This window comes from Chroicocephalus ridibundus, chromosome 5 (assembly GCF_963924245.1).
Source record: "Chroicocephalus ridibundus chromosome 5, bChrRid1.1, whole genome shotgun sequence".
In the NCBI taxonomy this organism is placed as follows: Eukaryota; Metazoa; Chordata; class Aves; order Charadriiformes; family Laridae; genus Chroicocephalus; species Chroicocephalus ridibundus.
Window position 1 is genome coordinate 67,044,224 of NC_086288.1, and position 24,875 is coordinate 67,069,098.

Sequence of the window (24,875 nt, forward strand, 5' to 3'; positions counted from 1 at the left end):
CTTGCATTATGGGGCAAAAAATGGCAGAGCAAAAAGAAATGAAAGCAAATGAGAACAGGGAGAGGAGGGTTTCAGCCAGAGATAAGCCTCCAGCAGGGGTATATTCCCTGCCTCTCACCCCACACACCCCTACTACCAGCCATAGGGTGCCCACAGCTTGTGCAGCACAACCATGTTCCCTAGAGAGCAGCTTGACTGCTGCCTGATCATATTCCTCAACTAACCATTCTGGGATGCGCTTTTAGGACCTTTTTGGCTGGCCAGACCTACCTATGTGACATGGCTGCAGTGGGCCGAGGAGCTACAATGACAAATCTGAGCTGACCTCTTGCACCTATGAGCATGGGCACACATGGACTTTAGGCATGACAGCAGGCCCAGGCCTGCGCTCAAAATACACTAGATTTTTTGAAGCATTTTTGCCCAAAATTGATAGCATAGCCCAGGAAATGAAAGCCGGTCTCCAGAGCATTATGCTGGGACCTACAGCGCATTTTTGATTCCATGCCCCAGACATGGCGATTTGTGGATCTATGCATGACTGCTCACATAGTGAACTGCACGGCAACTTGACATTACCCACACAGCAAATTCTGGGAAGTGTCTTCTGAATTAAAACATTAACCAAATTCTTTGACAGGCCTGGAAGAAGTTAAGTTAAGGTGAAGCTTTCTTTTTTTTTTTTTCCTCCTTTTTGGGAGACATTCGGCCCTTGGCTCAGACCCAACATTATGTTAAATGTACTTGGTGCTCACTTGGGTATACAAGAGTTTCAGGATGTTGAGCATCTCGGAGGATGGGGGACACAAGTCCAACAATTGACTTTTCTTAGGAAATCATTTCAGGTTACCTTTAAAATTATAGGTCAAATTGCAACAATAAAACAGGTAATAAATTACTATCACAACCAGAGCCCCATATCTCCTCATAAGCAAACATCTGAACCAGACCAAACTACCAGCAGTGCAATAAAACATAAAGGGTGTGGAGTTTGTGTAACATGAACACATAATTTCTGCTTCATGAATCTACTTATAGAAAGAGGAATGAATTTCTGGGAAGTAAGCAAGTTTGTTTAAACAGAAAATAAACTTCAAAGAAAATAATAAAAAAGGGAGGGTAAATGCAGAGATGACTTTGTTTTGAACTCTGTACAATTGCTCAATAAAAATGTCTGCTATTCAGATTTCATTTTTTGGTTTAAACATTATAGGTTCTTTTGCTACTCTTGGCAAAATGCTGTCTTATCCTGGAGGCACTTCCGTCATTACTCTTTTCCTTAGGCTCTGACCTTGAGGCTCCACCAGGACACCAGAATTCATCCCCACAGATTAGCCTCCAGGACTGGGGGTTGCTTATAAAGCTTATCGGAGGGAGTGGAGTGATGTTTTTCAGATATGGACACCAAGGTTTTCCTGCAAAAAACAGTACAGGTTAGCTCAAAGCTGGAGAAACCGGGCGTGTTACTACTGTAGAAAAAAACACATAAAATCACATTCTTTGTTATTTCTTTTCAAACTGTAGCATAAATTTCAACTATAAGGAACTACTTCTGATTTTTGACTGAAAATTGCACATTTTTAGAGCACTGTGGGGGGGGGGTAGCTGGCAAGACAGCCGCTGCTTTTTCTCTGCCTCTGATCCCCGTTCCTCTTTTAAAAGACTCTTTGTGATCCTCTTCAGCGAGGTATATCAGACATTTACCAACAAAAAAAAGAGACTTAGAAGTGAAAGATGCGGTTTCTATTTACTCACATGCTGTCTTTGAGAAGGAGAAGGTGAGACTCCCTGGAAGGAGATATGCTTCAGCAATACACACTCATAAGTCCTTATTTTTAAACTGATACGATTTCAATTTTTACCAAACGCCGTAGCCGAACTCTACCCACAATTTCCTTATTCTCCTGAGAGCTGAACCAGCTGACATTTATGGCTTTAACTGTGAGCGTGCTACACGTGATATAACTGAATTCACATATGCACACTGCACACAGTGGCAAGGATTGCCAGAAGAAAAAGCAATTTTTAACAGTTAAATTTCCTATGCCTTTTAGTGGACCTAGCTCCCTTTGGGGACCTACCTGCTTTCCCTGCCTTTGAAAATCCAAACCAATATTAATATTTAACAGCTTTTATAGCAACCCTTATACCAGGCTTTTAATGTTCTTTAAACAGATTAATGAATCAAACATTCTAATACCCAAGAGAGACAAGCGGTATTTGCATACGACAGAACCCAAAGACCTCAAGAAGATAAAAATAAAACCCAAAGCCCACTGGAGCCAAAGGAAAGGCATGGGCTGACACCAGGGATGTCGGGATCATGGTTTCAGCCAGCCGCTGCGCTGAAAGCTGAGCTAAAAAAAAGGAAGTTCCCTATTTCCCCACAGGCCTGTCCTTCCCTTGTGAACATCAAACTCACTTGGAGCATGAAATGTTTCTGGAGACTATGGCATTGTTTTGGTCTGGTTAATATTTCTTTTTATAAAGCTTTTTATCACGCTTTTCAAACAGTGTTAGCACCAAGATGACCTGCCACCTTTCATTTTTAAAGAAGTATGACTGGTCAGATTCCTAGGAATAACTATAAAAGCCAGAGGGCATGTGGTAGCCAAAGATCCTCTACACTTATAACCAAGTACTTCTATAAAACATTGCTTCAAGCAGAGAAAATGCGGCAGATAAGGCGTTGCTGGATGACAGTTACATTTTCCTCAAAGTAGGAAAAACAATGTCGTAGCTCCCAAAGGCCCCATCTCTGTAGGCTTGAAATAGAGAAAAAAAAAAAAAAGGAGAAAGAAAAAAAAAAGTAACTGCTGTTTTCCATTTCTCAAGAACAGCCAGTAATAAAAAGACAATGGATAAGCCTTTCCTGCACTGCATATAATATTTTTGCATTGTCATGAATGTCATGTATACAAAGTATACATGCACACAAATACACAGAGGTGTCAAGAAAAAGAACGCCATTAATGCAAGCACAGAGCTGAGAAATCAAGCATTTCAAAGGCAGGGCAACACAGCCTTAAAACAAAATGCTCTCCCTGAATTTTACACTCCTGCACTTGTTCTAAGATATGCAACTTGTTATACAAAGAACAGGAGAAATATTGGTGATTCCAACGGCACAAACAACATAAAACCACTTTTGGTACAACTCAGCATAATATCCTCTACCAAAAGTAATGTTTGGCCTTTCCAGATCTATAGGCTGGAGAACTTCAGCTCGGCTAGTTTTCTGCAACCTTGTCATACTTGAATTGCCAAGGTCTATTAATTAAACCAACTGGTTAAACTGTCTTTTTGCTCAGCTATCCTTGCACAAAAAAATGTGTGGCTTTATGTGAGGAAAAAGTTATTTAATGCATTTGGAATGAAAAATGCAGTAAATGCATTCTCCGCGCTGCAATGGGGCAAACTATGAAATCCAATTAATTTTGGTAAAATTGTGCACGGTTGGGACAAGGATTTAGCAATCTAAACTAAAGATCTCCCTTTAGTACCCAATATTATTACTAACCCACCCAAACACTTATGCACTTATAAATTAGGCAACACACAATCTGAGTACATCCAATTTTTCTTTGTTTTATGTGAAATAAAAGTAATAATAATGAATTAATTAAATCTCTGCAGTGATGTCAAACACTGACATTTCATGAAATGCTTTCCAAATTCACCATTGAACAAAGTGTTACTGTAGGTTAAAATTAAATTAAATGCAATGTTAATTCCTGCTTCGAGGGATTAGAAACAAGAATTTTCACAGCATGGTGGAGGTTATCAGCTGAAACACAGAAGAAAAGTCTGAGGACGCCAGGATCACTGGATTCCTATTAGACCCAAATGTAATTATGAATTAAGTAACGTGGTCCTGGGATATCTCGGACAAAATGTTTCCATTAGAAATGGAATAATATTCACGGCAGTGTGCAAAGCACTGCTGCACCTTCATCTGAAATATTTTGTATACAATTCCGATCACCCATTGTTCAGGAGGGATGAATTCAGGATGCAAAGACAGTGCAGATGACTGGCATGAGCCAAAGAACGGGTAGGCTACCATGCATAAGAATACAATAGCCTCATTTGTTTAACCTCATGAAATGAAGGTCAAATAGGGATACAGCATAAACACCAGAAAGCAAAAATAACTTATTCAGCTACTGGATAATGATGACACTGACAGAAGTCAGAATTATGACATTTTCTCCATAATTTAGATTTTTAAGCAGCAAAGAAATAGAGTTCTGAAACAGACAATAGGAAAAGTGGAAATAGAAACCTAACTGGTTTTACAGAGAAAGTCGATTAACTTGTGAAAGGGACTGTATGATACAATTGTCTGCAAAAGAGAGACACAGACTTGATGATCCTAAAGGTCCTTTTGTATTGTATCATCCTACCTGACAGTTATTACTCCTATAGGGATGGTATACCCCACAGGTTTTCTGGGGTTCAGCCACCCATAGAAGACCAGGCATCACTAATGTTTCGAGGATTGCAAAAGATGACAGGAACCACCACCTCAAAATCACTTTTTAATTTAAATCGAGAGCTGTCAGGCAATGCCAACTCATGTTTACTTTTTTCCTGAAAACACTGTGGGTTGCTACAGCTACAGATGCACACCCGGGGTAGCCACTGCCGAAAGCACCGTCAAGTTCATAGGCTGTCCCAGCCCATGCTATGGGGTCTTGGCCTCATCCCTGTCCAGGCTCCTCTGCCGAGCGCTGCCCGGTGACACGTCCCTGCTGCAAACGGCCACGCGTTGAGCACGAGCACTCAGAGAGCTGGAAACCCTGCACAAAACATGCAGTAAACCCAGAGGACTGCATGAGGGACTAGCAAGCGCTCAAGCAGCCAGGATTTGGAAATTTTGGCTCTCAGCAAGAGGACAGTTTGTTAACATGAGCTGCGGATCCTGGAACGTTCCAAGCCTGGCTCTTTGACTTCAGCCTGTTTTCATCCAAGACCAACTTTTCAGATGGATGGAGTGGTCCCACCCAGGGGTTGCTTTCTGGTCCATCCGCAACCTTGTGACCGCGCATGATCTGGAAAACTGCGGCTATTGCATACCGAAAAGAGGCCTTCCCCACCTACAGCCCTCACCTGCCATTCCTCCTGCAATCTCATTAAGCCGTGTTTTGCTTTGCTGACACCAACGCTGCCAAAGAGATCGGTTGGCGAAGGAGACTGTGTTAGTAATGTGCCTGGCATTTCGCCTCCTGGAGTTGAGATCACTTCTGAGCACTGACTCTCTACTGGTCCACTCGGATGGATGGCCCAAAAACTCTCTCCCTCTCTTCAGCTTCCCAATGATGTAGTGTGCTTGCAACTGGGCTATTGCACTGCCCTTGTTCCACAGCAATGATAATATCTATAATTACTATTTTTCATGCCTTGTATCTTCCCTAGCCAGCCACCTGAGTTGTTGAAATACTTGGTGAGCCTGTGTCCCCTTTCTGTCCCTAACGCCCCAGGCAGCCCCGCAGCCCATTCATCTTAACTCATGGCAACAACTCTACTTTGCCAGAAGATTTTACTTAAAAGGTTTCTAATTTTGGGATAGAATCTTTCTTTTCCAGGTGTTCCCTCGTGAAACACTCATCCCTCTTGTTCACACAGATCTTTTAGTTTCAGAGACCAGAGATGCAAAGTGTAAACTCCATCTTCTTTGCACAGAGCATAAACGACTCTAAATGTAGCATCCAGGATGGGGTTCATTTCACCTCACCTTAGCCACCTAAAAGTCAGCCACACTCAATCATCAGATATTCCCTCTATAATGACTGGAAAGAGGAAATTTCTTTTGGAAGGAAAACTTCTCTCACGCTGACACATGGGGAGGTCTCACCCTCTGGAGAGGTCTCCCTCCACCAAATGCAGAGCATGTCTGGGACACACAATACTCAGAAAACTAAAGGTAGATGAGACTGATGATTGATGTTTCATGTCTTGACAGTATTTTGTAAACAGAAGCAAATTATTTCTGGCTCTTAAAAGCTAAGTCAAACTTTCTAGCCCATTTCAGAGAAGGTAAACAGAAGCACATAGAGGATATATGACCTGTCAAAAGACAGACTGGCAATCACTGTCAAAGCCACAGGGAGAACACAGGAGACCCTCAATCATAATCCTGTGCTAAGACCATTAAACCATACCTCTTTCAACAAACATCTTTCTACTTGTTTCCAGCAAACATCTCCATAGCAGTTTTACACGGGTTATTAATTGCTTATAGTGCCTTGCCTTTGAATAGCAATAAAAAGTAGTCACACACAAAGGATTCTCCAGAACTGGGTGGCAGGTTCATGTCTCAACCTCTTTGAGCTGGTTTGAAAAAAGAAGCCAAGTGCAGCATCCAGAGGGTTCCAAGTGATCCTTGCTGCTCTGGATTCAGCAGAATTCTAGCGGAGACAGCTGCACCAGAAAAGGGTGGTCTTTTTTCCCAGGAAAGACAGGGTATGAGCAAAAGCAATCTTTCCTCCAATCATAACTGTGGAAGGCTTGCGAGCTCCACACACATTTTCTAGCGTAGAGCAGACCTCCGGCCTTCACAGGTACTGTATCATCTCCCATCCATTAAAGCCAGGCCAATGAACCTTACAGTTCATAGGTTATCCAAGTCATTATAAATATATATATATGTGTGTTTGTATCTGTATTAATATATGTACGTTTACATATTTGGGTGTACCCAGGAGTGTTTGCATGTGCACACACACTATTTTAAATTTTTTAGGAACTAATTCTTGATATTTAAATATTTTGTCTTACTAACAATGTATACAGCTCAGCAAAAATGTGTATGTACCTATAGGGGAACCCTAGAGGGTTTTTTTGCACTTTATCAGAGCACTGAAGAGATCCACGGGACCAGGAAGGGAGAGGTATAAAGCCAGGGTGAATAATTAGTGGTGCAATGTAGTTGTAAAATCGCTGGGTAAATACATACCCGCCGTGTCTCCAGTCCATCGAGCTGCTGAACTCCCCATGGGCTGGGGAGGGCATGCCGTGGAGCAGCTCAGCTCTGTCGCAGAAGAGGCTGCATGGGAGTCCCGAATTCTTACTGCCAGCTTACCGGGAACAGTCGTAAGACAAAGAGAAGGATTTGCTCTTTTTCAAACAGTTCAGTAACTGAGGGCAGAATATAGCGGGTTTGTTTGTAGTGAAGGGAGCCCTATATCCTGCACTCGCTTTGCTGCTGTGCAGAAAGAGAAAACGTAAGAATGCAAAGCAATAGCATTTTAATTTCAGGTTGTAAATGCTATATCCTGCTCTTCACGCCCCATGCTTCACGCCGAGGAAAAGCTGCAGCATGCCAGAAAGGGGATCTTTTCAATGAGCAGAAACTAAATTGAGGAAACTGGAAATCTACATTATTTACTGCAGCTAAACCTTTTTCTTATGGTAAGCAACAGCCCCGGCCAGCAAGCCACAAACCAAAAGACACCTTAGTGGTCCAGGAAGTTCAGAGATCTTTGAGTTAAATATTGAGCAATGCAGGTGCAGGCTGCAGATGGGAGGTTTGGGTGTGAAAGCATGCCAAGTGCATAACAAAACTCGATTGAAGGAAGCCAATTTTAAGATCTCCGCCTGAATTCGTTGCACATAGATGGCAGGAATTCCACAGATACCCGGTCTGAGAAACAAGAGTTTTCAAGGTTCCTCAGTGCGCAAGACACTGGCATCAAAAGGGACTTGCTTTGTTTTGCTTTGCTTTCTCGCAATTAACAGTTATCACTAGGCACGCCCAAGTATATCTTCTGTAAAATATGCAGGGGCAAATAACTTCTTGGTGTAACTCATCTGAAATGAGCAGGGAATTTAGTCTGTATTCACAGAACCAATGCTTTTTTCAAGATTTGTGTCTAATTATTTTATAATTAAGAACTGAAGATTTTGCTGAAAGCAAGGAGGCAGGTCATCTGTATTTGAATTATTTCCACCTTACCTCTTCCACTCATCTTGTGTGCACTTTGTGTTCCCCTATTCACTGGGATATAGGAACCATTTTTAAGATTGAAAGAAATCCTGTTTTGGTGTGTTCCTCTTATCCATCTATAAAGAAACAGGAGCTCTAGTCTGTAAAATTGACAGAAGTTCAAGCAATAAATGAAATTATAAAGAAAAACAAATATATTTAAAAAAAAAAAAACAACACCAAATAAATGTTGGTAAGAAGCTATTTGGAAAGAAATCAGCTTAGCCTGAAAAGACTGGGTGCTGATGGGCAGACAGACTTTACCATGCTTTGAAGCCTTGAATTCTCACCAGCCCAATTAATAGTCCACCATCTGAGGAGACGAAGGTGTCACAAAGAAAGTACAAATGATCCTTGCTTGGCTACACAGCAACGTTCAAGTAATACCTACTGCAAGTCTTAAAACAGTGGCAACCACCCAAGAGAAATCCACCTTGCATAACACGTTCCACTGAAGGCTCAATAGGCTTTTGGTGAACCTACTGGCTTAGAGTTTCCTTGAACATGATCTTTAAAGAAAAAAATAAAATCTGGACATTTTCTTCTTCATTAGGCTTGCCACCTTCATGATGTATCTCTATTTAACATGAATTTTAAAGTGAGAAAGGTGTAACACCACCTTGCCTTACTAATGCTTGGCTACAGAGCTACATAATAATGACTTGTTTGATTCCTTAAGGTGTTTTCTCCTAGCTTTGTTGAGATGTTTATTAATACAAAAAAGAAGCAAATACCTGGTTCTTACTCTACCATGCTATTTCATCTGTAAACTATAGGTGATAATAACATAGGTGACTCTGCTGCATGTAAAGTTTAGTGATGAGCAACCCCACCACAGTAGCTCCTTGGAACTATTGACATAAATATTGGCATTTTGGATCTGGACCACTGTTCATACAGTGCTTTTGATATATAAAGCCCTGTGTGTATGCTAACTACTCTGTTACTGTTGACAGATACTTAAAAGGTCTTATGATTTCTTCTTTATGTCTTACATTTCTTTGCTTAAATCCTAATTCCACCTAACCTTTTCAGTCAGCATTTTAAGTTTACACATTATTATTTATTGTATCTGAAACATTTGCAGTGTATCAGGTAAGGCACAGACTTAAGTCTTTGCAGAATCCAGGATACTTACTAATTCACAAAGACTGAAATTCTCTCTTCTCAAGTATGTCTTTGAAACTGCTCCTAAACATTTACTCCAACTTAAAGATGTAAATGGGATTTATGCGGGAAACGGGCCGTTACTGGCTGTTTACACATGGGTGAATTTTGTCCAGTGGGTGTGTATGTTGATTTTCCATTCTACAATTTCTGATCCTTCCAATTCTTCATTACTACCTGCCAAAATCACTGTTGTTAGTTTTTGGGTTTTGTACACTTGAAGTCAGATTTATGACCTTTCTGGTCAAAATATTCCACATCTGATCCTTTTTCCATTCACCTTTAACTCTCTTCTCCAGCCCTGATCATAACTGCTTAAAAAAGTTCAAATGGATCGGTGACCTTTTTATTAACTACTCGTGTAACTAAAAGCTAGTTTGTTAACAGAGGAAGTCTTGGTTTCTGGAGTACTGTGGAAAAAGTGTGTCACTGAGGACTTCTCTAAGTCGATGCTGCCTGTATAAGAAGCTCTAACCTCCAGTGCTTATTTCTGAGAACTTCCACTCCCAAAGGACTGATGTTTATCTTTGCAAGAATTTTCTTTGGGAAGATTTGTGAGTTTAAAGACTTCAGACTTAGGGGCAAATTTTGCAGGAAGTACATGGCCCTTATTGAGAGAAGTATTCATGTGCGTTTTTAATTATATAATTATTTTTCCCAAAGCAATAAAATTCAACTGCTTTTGAATATCAATGTTATTTTACCTCTTATATATTTTTAAAATAATATTTCCTTAAAGCTTGACCCTTAAATTTAAGCAGCTTTTCTATTTTCACTTTACATCTTAAATAACTGACACTTTTAATTATCCTGTTAGAAACCCAGTAAGTAAAAAATCTTTGAGACTTCTGTATTCTGAATTTACACTTCTTACCTGCCATAAGCTCATCTCCCAGAAGAGATGTAATTTTGTGCCAGAATATAACCCTACAATTATAACACATTTTCTTTTCAAAAGTCAAGCATTCACACATGGTAGAACAACAAAAAATGTTGTAAATTGCATTAGAAGCGAGAGCCATTAGAGTTATCCTAGAAATATACATATTTTATGAACAAATCTGGAAGGCCCACAAGCCCCAAACTCTAAATTTCCCACTATTCATGGAATACATGGCTGACCAGGAGCAGTCTGTCCAGGCCTTTTATTAGAAGCATGCACAATGCATTGTCCTTTCCTGATGCTCTCTGCAAAGGCTCATAAAGAGGAGAGATGGCAACAGGCACCATGGGAACAGGCCAAAGGAGGATTTTGGATACTCTATGCCCCAAAGAGATGACAAAGGAGATTGGATGCCTGCAGAAATAAATACAGCACAAGCCCCTCGAAGTATGATCACAGAATAAGCATGAAGAAATGTGAAACGTGAATGGACACCTTTTTGTGCTCAAGAATGAACAGCAAGCATTTACAAGTACTTTAAATCAAGCTTCAGAATTGCCACAGCAGTTTTTTATGATGGTATCTCTAAGTAACTTTCACCAAAAGCAGAATTTCTCCACTGATGTGAACCTGCTTTGGCCATGCTTCACCAGAAGGTTTTCCTGAGGGAGTTCTTTTGAGAGGTGATCACCATAGGAGCAGCTTTGATGTTCATAAGGGATCCAAAGGAGCCTGAAGAAAGCATGCCTTCCGTGTAGGCAGAGGAGAATAAACTTGACTGAAAAGACATCTTCATGTTCTCCTGATCTTGGTCTTCTCAGTCCCATGTAATGCAGACATCCCAGGCAGATTCTTCAGCTGGCACGTGAGCAGCAGTGCTCTCCCAGCATCAATAAACTTTGAAGTGCAGCCATTATTAACACTCACATGGCTCTTCACACACCCATCCCTAGTAAAACCCTCTTACCAGGTTTCTGAAAGCATCTCTGGAAAGTGGCCACACGGCTGTTCTCCCCCGTTCCCGGTCCAGGTCAGTTGTCTCCTTTCTGAAGACCTCCTCATCTCTTCTGTCTCTCTTGCATACTGTGAAAGGAGACAATAGGGATAAGGATCTCATCTACGTCTTATATAGATTCATCAGCCCACATTTTGCTGCCTGTGTGACCCAGGAGAGGTAAGATCTCATTCCTGGATAGTTTTCAGCAACTTTTTCCTGTTTTGGGAACTGTTTTATTTCTGTTTAAGTGTTACTATAGATACTGGGATTCCGCCTCACAGAGTTACACAACCAGGCTCTGCAGAGGGGAGGGCAAGGATGCCAGGAGGGACGCAGCATCCTCCGGTGCGGACCCCACGCAGAGGAAAAGTCTTCGGTGCGAGAGCGCTGGGAGGGAAAGGGACCCCCGACACCTCTCCCCAGGTGCAGGAGGCTGCCTGCCTGCCTGCCCTCGGACCCACAAGGGACTGAATGCGGCCGAAGCATCTGGGAATGATTGGGTGAAACGAGTCATAGGACAGCCATTAAAAATATTTAAAGGGTAACAGCAGATTTTGTTCAGACGTCAGCAACACAAACAAGCAGACATTCCACAACTTGGAAACAGGAATGAAGGTACACTGCATTTGTCCGGACTATTCAGGACAGGGATGCACAGAGAAACCAACCCACCTTGGAAGAAGCAAACTCCAGGACCGGAGTGCCAGTGTGGCCACGCACCCAGGCTAACTAGCCCAAAAAGCAGAGCTAGCCAGCCGTGGTGTCAGCGCTGTCTCCGTGCCCGGGGCCTGCGGTGGTGGCTGGCGAAGCACAGTCCAAAAGTCACCAGCTTGCTCACAGCAAACTCTGAGCAAAGTTACCCAACCACGGCGGTATGCTCACGGCCTCAGGCGTTTTTCTGTTACTCAGGAATATTTCTTTATCATATGGTAGGGGAAAAGAAGTTTCTAAACCAACTTGTAAACGCTGAAAGGCATTTGGCTTTTTCACCAGCTCGTTCACAGTTTTGGAAATTACTTAGAAAAAGTGCACTGTCCTCAAAGCCTATCAATTCTCTATTGCTCCACAACATACAACAGAATTCCAGGTGGACACCTGCATGTAAGAAGAGGAAGACTGGTTCACGGATTTCCCAATGTTCCCCAGATTCCCAGTGTTTTCAAGAAAGCCGGGTTCAGCTCTTGACCCCTTGAAACATCAAAGTCTAAGTCCGTATTTCCAAACTGAGATAGACATTTGAACATTCAACAGAGAATCTACTGATTCCAACACTGCAATTTTCACCCTTCCCTGCTAATACTACCCGTTTTCCACGAGTGAAATGATCACGCTTCCCTATTTCACAAAAATGCAGCACAGAGAAATCCCCTCAGCCAGTATGTGATGCTTACTATCAAAGTTTGAAGAAAAAGACAGCTGAAATGGAGATTCCCTGCATCGCAGGCATATAAAACACCCAACTGCTTTTTTATTTAAACTAGTGTCAGTTGTAATCTCGCCTTTCTTGCCAACTACCACGAATGCTCCTTTTACAACCCGTACAGATGCTGCTGCTGCTGCTTCAGTGAAACAAGGAGAGAGAGCAACAAGGCAGCGACACAGGGCACAGTCGTTCAGGACCAGAAGCAAATAAGAATTAATTAACATCACAGCAATACAGGTAGGCAGATCTTGCGAACAGAAGCCCGTTTCACCTTCCCTGGTTTTTGCATCTATCTGCCACCCCAATTTTATACCTCACAGCTCCTCAAATGCTCCTCAGTGATACTGATACTGGAGGTTTTAACCCACATGCAGTTTTTAAGTAAACTAAGGTCATTTAGATACTCTTCAATGATCCAAATATTCACAAGCTGCATGTGCAGTACTGAACTTGGAACAGTCTCTGACACCATTCTAAATAAGTCTACAGTTAGTCCACTTCAGTTTGTAGTCTTCCCAAATCATGTAAAACAGGTCAGACACGGGTCCATTGCATTTGCACATTTAAAAGACAGGGTTTATGTAAATATAAAAACGGATATTAAATGATCTGGCACTGAGAAGGCAAGTAGGTGGTCACAACTCCAGTGCTTCTAGCGCATAGATATATAGAATAACATGTCAATTCTATTTCCTTTTTCTGTCACCAGCAACAAAATTAAAATAAAATTAAAAAACAAAACAAAACAAAACAAAAAAAAAAAACCACAACACAAAAAGCCCAGTTTGCCTTGAGAAATGCCAACAGAGAACTATCTCTAGGATGTACTGACTCCTCCACTTCTTGACATTCTGATTCCTTCAAAACTGTCTCAAGCTGCACATTGAAAAGCTGAGGATTTGAAAAGGACCTGGTCGTTTTTGACAATATAATTCTAACATGAAGGGTTGTAGGTTAAGGAACAGAAATGGTGAGTCTTCCCTTAAAGCTTAGACTGGAAAATGTTTTTCTGGTGCTAGCTTTATCTTATTCATGAAAAATTACGAAGGTGTTTGGCGAAACACACTGTACAAATGCTTTTCCTATTGTATTGAAAAAACTATGAGCACAACTGGAAGACTTGCACATATTGTGAAATCGTTTCTTTGCTTTCACGTCATTTTAGTGTCACTCGATATTTCTTAATGAAATCCTGAACAATAAACTGAGCTGCAGGCAGGATACCTATGTAGTACCCCCCCACACCATGCCTTTGGATGCTCTGAGTGCCACATCCCCTTCTATCCCAGTACCTTTTCTGTTACAATCCCACAGACTTTGCTTGAATTCTAATTACTATTGGAGTATTTCAAAGAAATTCAGGCCACTTTAACCGATCAGTTCACTGTGGTTCTTTGCTCAGAAATGCCAGTGTGACCTTACCATTTGCTGAATCTGTAAATAAGTAATTATTTGGCTTACTTATTAAGGTAACACACCCTAGCTAGGATGAAAAACCAGACCTACAAGATAATCCTCATCTCAAGTTCCTGCTGGCTGTACTGTCTTAAAGTATTCGCCCATACTGTATTAACAAAATTTCATCTACCCTTCATACTGTAGTTAGAAGTGTGAGGCACAGGGGGTCAAAGCAATAGCCATCTAACAGGTGATTTCTCATTAATTTATGAGCTTAGAATCCTGTTCTGCAGATACAAAAATATATTTTCCTTACTATAGAAACTGTATTGCTAAGCATGTAATTAAAACTTTCTGTCAAATCACTTTTCATTAAAATAGGTGGATCAATAATGATATTACTAGGCGTCTGTGTAGAAGGCAAACAATTACATTTCATACAAGGGTACTATAGTTCACACTATAGCTCATATCACCCAGAACATTAATCTTTTTGTTTATACATTGAAATTCTAAATAATATTGCTTTCCAAAAGTAATTTGGAGGTATCATGAAAACAGTAGTTATGTTAAAAAATTAGACATGCTGATATAAAAAAAAAATTTTTGTTTTGAAAGGATGTGAAGCTGTATTTTCCCAAACACTTGTTTTGCTTTTAATACTTAGAATATGCAGTAAAGGAAAAAACAATAAAAATTGATGGTATTCCTGGTAAAACAGCACTTGTTCTCTCTTTTTAACCAACAGATACCATTGTTGCTGGAGTATATAGTACCACACACAAGCACGGAAGATGGTAGCCACTGGCTATTCCTTTATTTTGATGTTAATGTCTGCATTATGGTAATTTTAACTTGCAATTTGTTTCCATTCAGGTTTTCTATTTAACAAGTATAACATTTTATAGGTAGTGGCTGCCATGAACAGCCTGATTTTAAAGCACATAATGATCCTTATCTTCCCCTAAAAGTGGTACTTAATGCAGAATAACAGCATTGGTCAGGTTGGAAGGGACCTTGGGATGTCATTTAGTCCAGTCCCCTGTTTCAAGTAGGTTCAGCTCTGAATTCAGAACAGATTAGTCTGGGCTTTGTCCAGTCAGATCCCAAAAACCTTTTGAAGAGATGTAAGAGCCTCTCTGGGCAACCTGCTCCAAAACTCCATGGCAAAAGCCTGCTTTTTCTTCTTTTGGCCGGACCTCCCCTCTTGCCCTCCATTCCCTCATTTTTATGACCACTGTCTCCCATTCTCACACTGTGCTCCTCAGCTTCAGCTTCACCTTCTCAGGAACCTCCCCATAGGTACTGGGGGGGCTGCTGTTAGGTCCCCCTGAAGCCATTTTTTCTCCAGGCTGTCATAGCCTTTACTGAAATATTTTTTATACATCCTGATATTTTTAATATATGGATACGTATTTTTAATATACGGATACATATTTTTAATATACAAAAAATTAGCTAAAGATGGCAGCTAGTCGAAACCAGTCAGATTCTGCAAAATCTCAGACAAAGGAATTAAATTCTATGGTTTGTCTGGTAAGTCATTTCAGGACCTCACAAATCAGTGAAGAAATGTGCTAACTTTTCAGTAGGTATTTAATGACATTAGAGTAACAGAGATACAACATTTTTCAGTCCTACATTAACTTCTCAAATTGTGCTAGTATACATTTTTCATGCAATGCCAGCTTTGCAAGAAAAAAAAAAAAAATTGTTTCCCCAAATTGCATGCTTTTGGAGGCTGTTTTTGAATATTGAGCATTATGAGTCACTTGTGACTGTGGAAATTCCAGGAACTCAATGGAGTTATGTCAGACCTGAATTGGATTCTTGAATTTCTGACAGTACATCCTAAACTACAGAAGCAAACAAACTCCCCAAATGTGAAAGGAGGGAAAAAAATGCAAAAATGGGTGTTAGCATCTTCCATGTCCTAAGACAACTCTCTCTCAATAGCCCAAATTAGATCCAAAGGTGTTCCTGCATTCTAGGAGGACACCTAAAAACCTGTGCTCTCTGGATATATGAGACCTCCAAAGGTCAATCTGTGTCCTACTCAAGTTATATAAAGATGAAACAATACATAATAAAACATGACAAAATGGGGAAAGAAATGCTTTAATTTTTAAAAAAAAAAAAAAACAGAATAACTTAAAATGTATCTATTTTCCCATCAGTCAAACAAATAAATAATATCTGGAGGTATAGCAGTCTTAACTATAGGCTACTATAGTTAGATAGCTTTAACTATCTCCTGGAAGATCCAAGATCTGCTTCTCTCCTAGGAGTAATCTGGCATTGCATCCATTGAGCTGCCCGACTGAGCAAAGTCAAAGTGACTTTTACATTATATGGACCCTCAACAGATATAAACAGATACATCTAAATTACTTTTTGCACCGCAAAGTCAACTTTCATCTGCTAACAATTCGACTTTCTGCCTAACTGGCGCATAACAAGATTTTTTGAGAATATCAAAGAGCAGAATTACTTCTCTGGACTTCCCATCCATTCAAAACTTCCACAGCGTATTTTGGAAGACAGAGCAAATCTTTATGCAGTGAAAGTCAACATCTACGTAGGCAGACTAGTTTACATTTTATATCCAGTGAGCTGAGCTGAACAGAGTAACTCACTTCTTAGCCACGTGTTTCCCATTGCTTTCTGTTGGGGAGGAACAGTGGACACAGACTAAAAGCAACACAGCTTTGATAACCAAACCACTGACTGCATATATTTTTTGTATGACCAAATCACATCATCTTTCTGTTTCCTGTTCTTCCAGTCCCAGTACGGAGGAAAATATCATTATAGGAATAAAGCTCAAGAACAGTAGTAAGAGACAGAGCACCTACACAGATGGCAAGACCGTGTTCTCAATCATGTCAACATCCACACCTCCTCTTGAGTTCATGTCCACATAGATTTGATAATTTGGTCTCCAGACCCAACAATCTTTACACGTACGTATCTGCTATTACTTCCAAAATTGCTGCTATTCTTTCTGCTGTGGAAATCTCAAGTGTCCCTCAGCTACATCTTGGACATCAGTACTTAATATAAGGATCTTTCTACACTTCAAATATTGAAATTCAAGACCCACAGCCTTCAGTAGCAATTACACCTGCAACAAAAACATGCTTGTTCTCAAAAATACCAACAGGTAACAGGAAATTCAACACACACCCACACCCAGACCCCAGATGTTGTCTCTGTAATTTTGGTTGCTGCAGTGGATGTGAGGGTTGACCCTCGGAGGGCTGGTTTTTTTATTGAAAGCACTCGTGTGCAACTTGGTGGTTTTAGCGAGAGAGAACAGCCAGCCATCCTTTCCTTGTGTGAGGCGGTGAACACAAAAGAGCCGTGTGTTGTGGTGTTTGAAATTTGCTTCTGTGCAAAATGAGAATTCATTTCAAGGGGTGAGGAACTACAAGCAATTGCCTTGGTCCTCAGGCCATGGGCAGGGGCAGGCGGGGAGGAACATGGGCCAGATCAGGCAGCAGGACTCTGTCCTCCATCCAGCGCGTGGGTAGGAGGAGGGTGGCAGGGAGGGGTTCAGGCGTTTGCCTCTGCCCCAGGCTCCATGAACCTCAACACCAGCCCTGCCCAAACTCCTCCGGTGGTTTCCTCTTGCCCGCCGCACCTGCGCGACAGAGCTGGGGAGCCTGGCTGCTCGCCGCCGCCTTGCCCTTCCTCCCAGCAAACCATAAGGTCCCAATTATGCAAACACGCTGGTTGACTCACTTGGTTGCTCACGTGCCCCAGTGGCTACAAGACGAGAGCCCACCGTTTCAATCTGGTAAGTTTCAATGCAATAAAAGCTTATCTTGTGTTGCACTGTGAGGTTTTTAATACCTGCAGAAGCCTTTCCTGGGGGACCGGTGAGTTGACGCTACCCACACAGCTCCCAGAACGGCATGGAAATCGTCTGCCAAAAGATGGGGCTGAGTCACAGAATTCACGGGAGGGTATGTCTATACGATAGTCACAACTGATGTGACTGCAATACAGTGTAAACATAGCCGGGCAAGCTGTAAATTAGCTATCCTGGGCACCAGTAGTAGTCTGGCCATAGAGTTCAGGCCAGCCTAACCACGCAAGTATTTACACAGGTTTTTGGGCATGTTTTCCAGTCGGCTACGAGTTCCACGCTGCCACAGCTGGATTGCTACCAGCTCCCCAGTCAGATAGTTTAAAACCAGCTCAGGTATGTCTGTGACTGCAGCATAGACATACCTAAGATTCTAAATCATTTAAATTCCTATTTAAACTCCTACTATCTCATCTTCCACACTTCTGAAATCTTGGAATTACAACACTGGCCTGTATCATCACTGTACTGCTGAGATTAAACATTTGGGGTGCAATAAATAAATACCATTTTTAAGTGTGAAATTTATGGTTCTTCCAAGATGTGAACTGTGTTTAACGAAAATAATGAATATTGCTGGCTATGCGACGACCTTGCTCTCATTCATTCCAGAAGCAGTTCAGTGAGTACCAGATGTATGAGGTGACTCTCTGACCTGAAACTCTGCAGAACACAGTAAGTTTATAGACAGATATCCAAATACCTCAAACACGTCTGGGCCTTACCCTGTATCTGTGGACTGAGGGAAAAGTCCACCGATTCCAGTGGACATTTTCCCTGCATAAATACCGCTCACTGACTATATAATAGCACATTTTGTTACACAGAGCACCTCGGAAGAAATGCCAGCTTAACACTTGCATTGCTTGGCACCAGCAAACCACTAGTACTTCACTCCATAACCTGAAGCTGAATTAAGGACTGAAAAGGTACACAAAATTCTCAGCTACTTCTTTTATTTTTAGCTTCTATTTTTAACTAACTTTTTTTTAAAAGGCTTTTGCCTTTAAAAGCCATAAATTTGTGTACAATTTAAGTCACACTCATCACAGTGGTAATTTAGCTGATTATAGCAAGGGTTCGTTTCACCATGGCTGGATTTAGTCTTTTATCAGACACATGAATATTTCATACCTGTTAATTTAACATTTTAATACCGATTTGTTCACGCCAAAGATCCATATGTTGCCCTCCACCCACTCTACGTACCACCTCCTGTCTCTTTATACCAGAAATTTGTATCTGCTGAATGCTTGGGAGTATGGATCCTCAAGGCCCCATCATGCCAAATGCTCCATGTCATGGCAAGGGTTCATGCCATGTGCTACAAACCAAAGGACACCCAAGCAATATTCTTTATTCTTTCAATACCAAGGACCACATACCACTGTTCCTCCTTCTGGTTTGAGAGAGAAGTCATTCAGCACATCAACGTTTGAAATGATGGGGGGATGATGGGCAGAGCAGGGATGGAGGAGGTGTTGTGCTGGAAGATGTTAAGGGCTGCCATCAGCCAGTCCTTTGATCTAGAAACACTTTCAGACCTGGTTAAAACTGCTGGGTCTGCTAACCAGATGGCAGGGACTCTCTCTGTGTTCCCAGCTTCTCCCTCCTGGTTTTTCAATTCCCATTAAAATCAATGAGATTCTGCTCCCTTCAGAATTTGAACATCCCTACAGATTTTTGGATCGTTAAAGTACGAAAACCAAACACAGGAAGGCAACGAAATGCTGACAGGTGTACAATCTTGCTCGTCACCACAAAAAGATCATTCACAATCCTCCCTCTCCTCTCATTTGCCAATACAAATCCAAAGTGACTTCACGCGAAGACAGTAACATTACAATGGATTAAAATAGGTTCATCTGAGGCCAGAACTAGATAATAGTTAGCAGGAAACCCCAGTGACTTTACTGGGAGCAGCATACTAGTTACTACCAAGTATTTTGGCATTTCTTATGATTTGACATCAAAACAGCTCTGCCTCTGACCTAAAGGTTCTATTAGCTGTGTAACCTCTGCTAGTTCCCAGAATAAAAGAATGCAAAACCAGGACACATCTACTTTACCTTCAGCATGTTCACGCAAGAAAACTACAAGTGCCTTTTCACAGCCCTAATGAAATGTTTTGTGTCCATGTGTATGTTCTAACACAGTAATTCTGTTTATTTTATAGGCTTATAATAAAAAAATGACACTTTATGAGCTACATGATAGTATTTCAACAATACCTTGTTGTGACATGATACAGTGTAATTACTTAGCAGGAGATACTACAATGTATTGTTATGTCATTGAGTCATACCCTTCAGGGCTTCAGACTGGTGTCTTAGTTTGCTTTTTAAAGCCATACAGACCAGCACATTAAGTCTGGGGATGCACTAAAACATCCTCGAAATAAAGACATGGCCTGAACATGCGCCTGCACACAGCAGCATGTTTGAGAACACTTCCCACACCTTTCCCCTTTCCCGTTTGTTTTGATTTTACAGCATTATTGACTGGGTGAACAACAATCAAAGAAAACAGAAATTTCAAGCCAAACATGCAAAAAAACAGCAGGTTACATTAGGGTCCTATTGAGGCAGTTAAATACACAGCTCCTACGGAGCTGGAGACGCTTAGCACCTACCACTGACTTTACCCACAAGATGAAGCACATAATGGGAGCCTGCAGGGTGACCTCCCCATCCACAAGAAGCATCGCTGGCTTTCTATCTGTCCACACAGTTTGTGCTGCAGCACAGGGCCTTGCTGAGCACAGCATTTGCCTCTTCCTTGGGGTCATTTTTAGGTATATCAATCCCTGGAGGTGTTCAGGGCCATGACGGATGGGTCTTTGAGCAACCTGGTCTAGTGGGAGGTATAGCTCTCTACAACTATCTGAAAGGAGGGTGTAGGCAGGTGGGGGTCGGTCTCTTCTCTCAAGTAACAGACGATAGGACAAGAGGAAACACCCTCAAGTTGTGCCAGGGGAGGTTTAGACTGGATATTAGGAAAAATTTCTTCACAGAAAGGTTTATCAAAGATTGGACCAGGCTGCCCAGGGAAGTGATGGAATCGCCATCCCTGGAAGTATTTAAAAGACAGGTAGACATGGTGCTGAGGGAGATGGTTTAGTGGTGGTTTTGTCAGTGTTAGGTTGATGGTTGGACTCAATGATCTGAAAGGTCCCTTCCAACCTGGACGATTCTATGATTCTGTGTCCCTGCCCATGGCAGGGGGGTTGGAACTAGATGATCCTTAAGGTCCCTTCCAACCCAAACCATTCTATGATTCTATCAATCAGGAAAGGACATGAATTTACACGGCACACTGTTAACAACTGCAAGCACGATACAGTGAAGTAGTGGCAGCGCCTTTCCCTGACCGATGGAGCTGAGACAGCAGGACAGGATGTATTTTTTTCTCTAAAAAGCATTGCTTTGAGTTAAGTCCCTGCTCCTGCCCCTCCAGCTTCGAGAAGCGCGCAGGCAGGGGGAGGACCGGGACACACACCCCCGCCCCGGGCCGGTGCGGGGCAGGGGGAGCCGAGGGGAGCTGGCAGCGCCTGTCCCCGCCTGCCCCTTCCCCCCCGGCGCGGAGCCGAGGCACGCCGGGACGATGTCAGCCATAAAACCACCACCCCGGCCGGGGCCTCAGGCAGCCAGCAGTCCCGGCGGCCGGGGCGGGCCAGCTGCCAAGCCGGGGCGGAGGCGGGCCGACACCTCTCGCCCCACGCCCGCCGCGCTCCGGCCCGCACCGCCGGGCCTCGCCTCGCCTCGGCCCGCCCGGCCTCGCCTCCTCCCCGGCGCGACGGGGCGCGGCGCGGGCAGCCCCGCGGCGGCAGGGCCGGGGAGAAGGGGGTGAGGAGCGGGGGGGGGGAGGTGGATCGCCGCCCGGTTCCGCGCCGCCCCGCTGCCTTTCCCAGCCCCCGCCGGCGAAGCCATCGCCCCAGAGCCAGCACCTCCCTTCCTTCCCCCCCGGGCGCTGGGTGTTGCTGTTGTTTTGCCGCCGCGGGTCGGCCGGGGTGGGCGCGGAGGGAGGGCAAGGGGGTGCGCGGCGGGGCCGGGTGCCAGGCGCACGCCTCTGCCTGACACACGGGCGGGGAAGGAGGAGCTGGACGGGCAGGTTTGTCAGCGGGGCGGCCCCGCTCCCCTCCCTTCCCTTCCCCTCCCCGGGCTGCCGGGGATAATGAGTGTCTGTGCGAGTCCGTCTGCCCCCGGGAGGCAGGGCGGGCGGCGGGGAGTCGCTGCGTGCCCGCCCGCCTGTTTGTGCGCGGTGACTCGCCCCGGCCCCCTCGGCAGAGCCTCCACCCCGCGGGCGGGGAGGACGGGGGGGGGGGAACCGCCCGGCCCGCCCGAGCCGCACTCCCCGCCGTGTGACCCTCCCACCGCCACTCACCCCGCCGGCCCGGGGAGCCGGGCAGGGCCGAGCGGCGCCGGCGTCATGTGACAGCGCGGCCCGGTGCCAGCAGCCCGGGGGGGAAGGCGAGCGGGCGGAGGGCGGGAGGCAGGGCGGCGGGCAGGGCGGGCAGCTCCTCCTCGCACACAGTACCCGCAGCCGCGGCGGAGGCGCCTCAGCCGCGGGACACGCCGGCCTCCCGCCTCGGTGCCGCCCGAGTTCCGCCCCCCCTCCTCCTCCTCCGCCACCTAGCGCGACCCCCGGCGCTGCGGGAGCCGACGAAACCTCGGCGCTCTCCGCACCGCCCGCCGAGCGTAAGTGTGAGGGCGGCACGGGGGGGGAGGGGGGGGCCGTGGGATGGCTGCGGGGTGGAGGTGCCGGAGGAGGAAAGTTTCCAGGCACTGCGAGCGACGGGACGCCACCGGCAACCGGGAGAGCGGGAGCCGCAGCCGGGGCGGCGGCGGGGCCGGGGGGTCTCCGTCGAGGGCGGAGGGAGGAGGACTCGCCTCAGGGGCTCCCCCCGCCGCGGCTGTGAAACTTCCTGCGCGGTGAGGCGGCGGGAGCGGAGCGGGGCTGTGAGGTGAGGGGGGCTGCCGCCGTCCGTCGCGCCCGCCCGAGCGGGCAAGCGCACCTGTGTGGCCGCCGGCGCCGCTCCTCCGGGCCGGGGCCGCCTCCCCCGCCGGCCGCGCTGCCTGGCGCCGGGGAGCGGAGGTGGGGGGGGGAGCGGGGGGAGCCTGGGGCCTCCCGGCCGCCTGCCCCCGGCGGGAGGGCCTGCGGGCAGCCCGCCCCTCAGCCCCCGGCCGCCCGGCGGGGCGTGACAGGCTCGGCTTCGGCGGGGGAGCGAAGTGTCACCGGATCCCGGGCGACAGCGAGGGGAAGGGGACAGCGGGTTCCCTGAGGGCGGTGGGGGTAGCGCCGGGGCCGGAGGTCGCCTCTCGGCGGTGTCCCCGCTTTAACTCCCGGAGAAGTCAGGGATGAGGCCGGCTCCCAAAAATCCATCCCTCGTGTTGCCATCAGACCGCTCAGCCCGGAGGTAGGCGAAGTTAAAACGCCTGGGACAGCACCTCGGTTACGCGTGGAGTTAGAAATTGCCACCGTAATTAGCTTCCCTTTTCTGGATGCCTGCTTGTTGGGTTGTTTTTTGGGTTTGTTTGGTTTGTTTTTTTAAGCCGAAATGGGAATAGGAGTTAGTTGCTTTGGACGTTTGTCAGGTGAGTGCCTGGCACAAAGGAAGGAAAGGAAAAAAGGAAGGTTCATCAACAGGATCCCGCGCTGGGAGATCACAGCACCTCGCCGGAGGCTGGGAGAAATAGGTCTTCTCTTTCAGAATAGCTCTGGTGGTCATTCCAGAGTTACATGAAAAAGAAAAAAATAAAGTTGCTTTGTATACTCCCCCGGTGATTTGGGTAGCGTACCTGCACTGCCTCCGGTGTGTTATTTGCTTCCTCACCTTTGAAAATTCAGGAAGTGTCACTATTTGCGGAGCTGAACTCTGAAGGTTTTATTGTTGAGTAAAGCTGAATTTGGGTGGCTGATAGGAGAGCTCAGAAGTCTTGGCTTTATTTACACTAACATCCATAAATGTTCATTACCTGTATTGAAAACAAAGGATTACACGGCTGCTCACTAGTGACTTTTCCATAGAATACTTTTAAGATACACTGTCTTGATAATCGCATGGGGAGCTATTTCTTGCGTGAGAGGAATTACATCTGGATTCGATAATCCTGCCCGACCCAGAAGAAATTTATTTCAAACTAATTTGTATTAGTTTAAATACATATTTCCCTTTGTATTTTTAAGAATATTTTGTCTAGTATCAAAATACAAAAAAACCTGAAAATGACTTGAGTGGCCTTTCTTATTTTTTCCCAAGCAGGCGATCACTTCCCCCCCCCGGCCCCGCACAGCCCTGTTATAGCTATGCTATGGACCGCAAGGGAGACTGGGGGTAAGGTCAGGAGGAAAAAAAAAAAGATACTAAATGGTCTCTCCCTTCCCTGAGAAACCATGCAAAATTTCCTCTAAGTAGCAGAGCCACGGGAGAGCCCTTAGGTACTGTGAGGATTTGACCTAGGCAACACCTGTTTAGCCAAAAGCAAAAGTCTTCAGATAAATAATGATGTAAATGCGAATGAGATTAGTCGAAGGCTCAGAGATAATAGAGGTGGGAGTTGTACAACCACCAAATTACTTACATTTCCAGATATTCAGTATGAGGAAAGTAAGGAACTGATACCATCGGCATAAAACCTACACCCACAGGTTGCTGTGTAGATGCTGTAGCAGCCAGTTGTCACCTCATGCGTGTTGTTAAACTCCAGCCGTGAAACCCCACAGTAATTATTAGTGTTACTGTGGCACTCGTCCACATAATTCGCAGTAGCACATTCTCACATTGGATGATACTAGATGTCCCACCCACAGTATATAAATAACTGATGCAAAGTATGTAAGAGAAGAGACAGTATTCAAAACCATGGCTTTGAAGGAAAACAAATGTTGAAGTTATTCTATTGCATGACATCGAGGCAAGCTAGTGCCTTTCCTCTGCCTTGTGTCGTCAGCTTATTTCATTTATTCAGCTGTATATTTGGGTGCTTCAAAAATAGAAGTACTATATCCACAGAAAATCGGGTCCTGAGATGAAGCCTGAGTGCACGTGAAGCAGGGATGTAGAAGGCTAAGCGTGCGATGGCCTAGAAAAATGTGCTTGGGTGCACTGAGTGATGTCGGTCCTCAGCTGTTGAGCAGTACTGACCAAGA

At 44.5% G+C, this 24,875-nt stretch overlaps 2 protein-coding genes across 3 annotated transcripts in view; one reads left to right on the top strand and one right to left on the bottom strand.

Moving 5' to 3' along the window:
* Window positions 1-1,310: 1,310 nt before the first annotated feature.
* LOC134516715 (uncharacterized) lies at window positions 1,311-24,351 on the bottom strand. Its single transcript, XM_063337220.1, has 4 exons — window positions 24,308-24,351; window positions 22,110-22,470; window positions 11,005-11,120; window positions 1,311-1,415 (listed from the first exon to the last, which is right to left on the bottom strand). Exons 1-4 carry the CDS (start codon window positions 24,349-24,351, stop codon window positions 1,319-1,321), a joined length of 618 nt encoding a protein of 205 aa, XP_063193290.1. The 3' UTR covers window positions 1,311-1,318.
* KLF3 (KLF transcription factor 3) overlaps window positions 22,284-24,875 on the top strand; it is a 29,235-nt gene continuing 26,643 nt past the window's right edge. Inside the window, exon 1 of one of the 2 annotated variants that reach the window (XM_063336047.1) lies at window positions 22,284-22,423. The gene's annotated coding sequence lies outside the window, so the exon portion shown is untranslated. Of the gene's footprint in view, window positions 22,424-22,467; window positions 23,143-24,875 lie in introns of those variants that run through there. The other variant, XM_063336048.1, reaches the window with a different exon arrangement.